The 5,054-nt window shown below is 43.3% G+C and overlaps 1 protein-coding gene across 2 annotated transcripts; it reads right to left on the bottom strand.

Annotated features, from left to right (window-relative positions):
• Positions 1–267: 267 nt before the first annotated feature.
• LOC123517043 lies at positions 268–1,779 on the bottom strand. 2 transcript variants are annotated; one of them, XM_045276874.1, is made up of 3 exons: positions 1,609–1,779; positions 1,038–1,298; positions 268–903 (listed from the first exon to the last, which is right to left on the bottom strand). In XM_045276874.1, the coding sequence occupies exons 2-3, from the start codon at positions 1,227–1,229 to the stop codon at positions 382–384; spliced, it is 714 nt and encodes a 237-aa protein (XP_045132809.1). In that variant the 5' UTR covers positions 1,230–1,298; positions 1,609–1,779; the 3' UTR covers positions 268–381. The 2 variants fall into 2 exon arrangements, with proteins under 2 accessions (XP_045132809.1, XP_045132808.1); XM_045276873.1 differs by having other exon boundaries at positions 1,038–1,779.
• Positions 1,780–5,054: the final 3,275 nt, after the last annotated feature.

Below are 5,054 nucleotides of genomic sequence, written 5' to 3'. Positions count from 1 at the left end.
AACGTTAGGTCCAATGGAACGCATGGGATATCATATATGCATTTCATATTATTTTGCATTATATACATCCAGAAATAGTACAGATATATACATAACTGTACTATATACGGGATATACATATATATATATATATATATATATATATATATATATATATATATATATATATATATATATGAATTGTTTTTACGAACAACTGCTGCTACCAAACAAATCCAATCACTCATTATTAAGGGGGTATTAAAAGGAATTGATGAAGAATAAAAAGACTTCATAATATTTATTACCTCTAAAAGTATAAATGTATATACATCTTAAAATGTACATTGCATAGCTAAAATAACAGTCAGACATGATAAAATTTGCAGTACTAATCATAACTTATAAAGGTACCAAAGGTACACACGCTGAGAGAAAAGCACCCGTTGTCAGTTCTCGACGTTCATATTGCATCCACAACTCGTGCAATTTTCCTTGTTTATCCTTGGAGGACTTCCTGGAACAGCTACTAAGAATGTGTTCAGCCACAAGTTGGTGCTGCGTAGTCACGAACTGTCCTTCTTTTCGCAGTACATCTTTCAGGAGCTTGTATATTGGTACACTGCTACCTCCAGCCCTGGTGTTCAATCGTCGGTGCCAACCTTCTGCATCATTATTTGTTCTCACCAGTTTTTTGAAGTTGCACCAGTTGACGACATCCCATGTGGCTGACTGGAACCAGGTAGTCTCAATATAATCAAAGAGTTGTATTATTTGTGCCGATTGTTCTGCCTGCAGCTTCAGTTGGTCAAATGCCCCATGTATGTGCCTTCGAGGAAGATATGGTAGTGCTAGCACTCTCTTAAAAAGATGATACAGAGGGCCACGCTTCCTGTACGCTGTTGACAGGCCCAGGCTGTTAAGCTGAAATATAGAACAAAGTGTGAATTAAAAAATAAATAAATAAATAAAATATAAATAAACCAATATAACTTGAATAATAGTAATATTATAATAAAAAATGATCAATAACATAACAACAGAGTTACAATATGCACCTTTCTATACACTGCCTGACACCAGTGGAAGTGACATCCATGCAGATGTACATCAGGCATACACTCCTTCACGGCCTGCCAGATTGCTGCCTCAAAGTCACAAACAACGTCTTCCAGGTTTGCTTCATTTGGCAAAGAATCTAGGATGGCCTTGAAGACCTGTGTGTAATCACCCTTGCGATGGTGACTCATCAGGACAAAGGCCAGAGGCACCTGCTTGACACAATTATTGGATCGAAGAAACCCATGAACTGTAAAAAGCTGATGGAAAGTTAGTTGTGAAAGTGTGTTAATTATTTTTTTAGATGTTGCTGAGATACACATTCATCATAACCCATTTAAATATTGTAAGGCTGAACAGTAATACTGTGGTATCTGCGAAGAACTCTATCTTTGCAGTAGTGGGTGACTGGCAGAGAGTGAGGCAAGGAAGATGAAATCACCAACATAACAGTGCACACACAACAAAACAAGACATATAACAAGACATATAAATATAAATAACAAAGTGACAGAGGAGAAAAAACTGAAGAATGCTACTATAATCAGCATTATGGGTTGTGTTACTTACTTGAAGTGAAGCACAACAAATTCATCCCTGTAAAGGATTCCTTCATGGCGACTTTGAACTTTCTGTGCTGGGGGTTGCTCCTCTTTGCCTCCATCCTCTCCTGCAGCAAGATGTTCTTCTTCCTCAGGAAGAATGATGTTTCTTGCTTTGCAGATGTTGTGCAGCAATGCACAAACCTCTACAATTTGGCAGACCTTGGATGGAGGACCAACTTGGATCTCAGTGTGTACCATGTGAAAATGTGGCTTTAGCTGCCCGATGCCTCTCTCAACAATGCTGCAGGTTTTCTTGTGGGCCCTGAAATTAATATAGATTTCAATCTTACAATGCAGTACTTGAAAGTGGTATGATGCATTAATTTAATTTCTGCAAACATTTAGGTTATGTCATGTATAAGGTTAAGTTAAGATTCATTGTTTGATAATGATTTGTGACATGGCAGCTTAAACATTATGAAACATATAAAAAAAATCTCTAGTATAACATTGGTTAGGTTAATATATTCACATGAAAACTTAGAATAAAAAGAAGAAACTCTTAAATATTTGGAAATTTTCTTGAAATTTACTTGTTGTATTGGTGATTCAACCAACACACCTTACATAATTATAGCCCTTTAAGGGGATCCAAAGGGGCAAAGCGTACACAATGTTAAATTACTTTACCTTATCAGTTGTTCTGGTCAAGTTCCAAAATGTTAAGTTACTCTACCTTAATGGAGGATGATGCTAACCCAATGAGGAGGTTACAAAATGTTAGGTTAGGTTACTTCATCTTATGGAGGAATCCAGTAAGGTAGGGGGTAGGGTCAAGATTGTGTGAAACTGCAATAATACTTCCAAATTACCTAATTCATTAATTTAGCACTTTATATTAGTTTATATGAAAAAGTGTAACTATGGGAGGTAAATAATTAGTTTTGTGTTTAGTGTGATGTGGGGATAATTAATTAGATAACTCTTTATCTAAATTTTACTACTCAGTAACTTACCTGTTATAAGAAGACTGTGCTCCAGGCTGTGGTCTGAGGTATGGAGTCAGTAGCCACTTCTTGCTGGGATAGCCACTATCTCCCAGTAAGTGACACCCAGCTGGGACGATGCCGCTGTCAAATATCGTGCAGAGTCCACTTTGAGCAAGTATTCTTGCATCGTGAACCAATCCCGGCCACTTTGCAACCACATCAATAATGTGGTATCAAGCATCAAACACAAACTGCACGTTGATGCTGTGGTATCTCTTCCTGTTGACAAACTCTACCTTATACTCTCTAGGAGCCACAATCATCACGTGCGTCCCATCAATGGCACCAATCTTTCCTATAGCGAGGTACCGCAGTGAAGATAACTTGCATCTTGGGGAGAGAGGCCTTGTTCCTTGCAGTTGGTCTCTTCAGCCTTTCTCGCACCAAATTTGTCACGAAAACGATACCAGCAGGATCCTGCCAATACCTCTTCACCAGCTCACGGTCATCTAGCTCATTCAGGACGTCCTTCCCCTCACGAAATGACCGTCTCTGTCGCAGGTGGTGGCGGTGCGGTTCCTCTTGAGCGGCAATGTTTACTTTTAGGATGAAATCTTAGGAGCGCGTCTTACTGCTAAAACACCTCAGGAGGTGTTTTAGCAGTAAGACGCACTTTTAGGGCTTAGGATGCCGTCTTAAGGATTTAAGACTCGAATTCCGCCATTTTTGTTATTTAAGACGACGACTTACCGTTAGGACGACATCTTAGTGTTTATAAGTACGGGCCCTGGTCTAGTGTTGCTGCCCTGCTGACAATGGTGATGTCATCTGCATAAATAAGTAGGTGAGTATGGGGAGGGAGGTGGAAGTCTGCCAGAATGATGTTGAAGAGGAGTGGGCTGAGTACGGACCCCTGGGGGACACCTCGCTGTATGGAGTGCAGGGCAGATTGGAGGCACCCACTGCTACCTGGAAAGAGCGACCTGAAAGGAAGTCCTTCACCCAGGAAAGAGTGGTGCCTGTAATGCCCATGTTGGCCAGCTTGTAGAGGATTCCCGTGTGTGGTGCTGAGTCAAATGCTCCCTCGAGGTCGACGAAGAGGGATGTCATGACCTGCCGCTTGCGGTAAGTGTCACAAATGTGATACTCCATCTGACCCAGCACGTCCAGGGTACCCCTGTGGGGTCGGAAACCACACTGCTGATCACTCAGTAGATGTTTCATCTCCAGCCACCAGATGAGACGGGTGGTTGCCAGGCGCTCCAATAGCTTGCCTATGTTGGAGAGGAGGGCGATGAGTCTGTAGGAGGATGGTCGTGTTGGGTCCTTCCCTGGTTTGGGGATAGGGATGAGAATGGAGGACTTCCAACTTGTAGGGAAGTGTCCTGACAGCCAACTGGTGTTGAAGATGTGAAGGAGGCTAACTTGTAAGGGAGGAGTGAGGTGGGTGAGGAACTCTGATGGGAGTAGGTCTGGGCCCGGAGCCTTGCCAGTCTTGAGAGTGGAGGTGGCTGCTGCCAGTTCTTGTGTGGTGAAGGGCTGGATAAGGTCTGGGATGCCAGGAGTGGTGACAGCTGTGGTGATGACGGAGTCCAAGTCTTGTGGAGGTTGGAGAGTTGGAGGAATACCAATTTTGTGGTGGTAATGGCATGCCAGCAGCTCAGCCTTCTGCTGATTGTCCAGTGGTGTCTGGGAGTGACCAGTTAGGGGGATGGCTTGGCAAACCTGTTTACCTTCCATGATGTGCAGGAAGTCCCAGGTTTGTTTTGAGGAGGAGGAGAAGGAGAGAGAGGAGCAGTGTGCCCTCCAAGCACGTCTCTTGGCCTTGAGGATGGTCTTGGCACAGATGGCATCGAGGCGGCGATATTCTCTCCCTGCCTGTGGTGTTGGGGTTCGCCTCCATTGAGACCATGCATGTCGGCGGTCTTGGAAAGCCTTGGCACATGCCTCGTCCCACCACAGTTTCCCAGGACGACGAGGAGACCGTCTGGTGGAAAGGGAAAAGGCTGCTCGTCCTGCTGCTTCTAATGACTGGCTGAGGGCTAGAACTGCTTGGTCAAGTTGGAGTGTGGTGAACCGCAGTTTCTTGACTGGATGGGCCCGTAGTGGGTCCTGAGGCACTTGTGAGGAAGTAGGCGAGGTGCACCTTGGAGAAGGTGAAGGGCCTCTGCGAACCATGGTTGTGTTCTCCATAATGGTAGTATGGCTAACATGGAAGCCTTTTCGTCTCTTAGTTTTTGAATGACATCTTTGATGATCCTAAAAGGAGGAAAAGCATATAGAGAGGACTCAGTATTCCAACTGAATGAAAATGCATTTATGCCTAATGTGTCAGGATCAGGTTCCCAAGAACAGAAAAGGGGCAATTGAGTATTAATGCGGGTAGCAAAAAGATCAATAGTTGGTTTACCATAAAACCTGCAGATGTCATTGAAAACTGTGGGCATAAGTCTCCATTCTTTGTTAAAATCTCTTTCACGCG

This window comes from Portunus trituberculatus, chromosome 41 (genome assembly GCF_017591435.1).
Source record: "Portunus trituberculatus isolate SZX2019 chromosome 41, ASM1759143v1, whole genome shotgun sequence".
NCBI classification, from domain to species: domain Eukaryota; kingdom Metazoa; phylum Arthropoda; class Malacostraca; order Decapoda; family Portunidae; genus Portunus; species Portunus trituberculatus.
The sequence above is the reverse complement of the archived record's forward strand: the minus strand, read 5'-3'. Positions and strand labels throughout refer to the sequence as shown.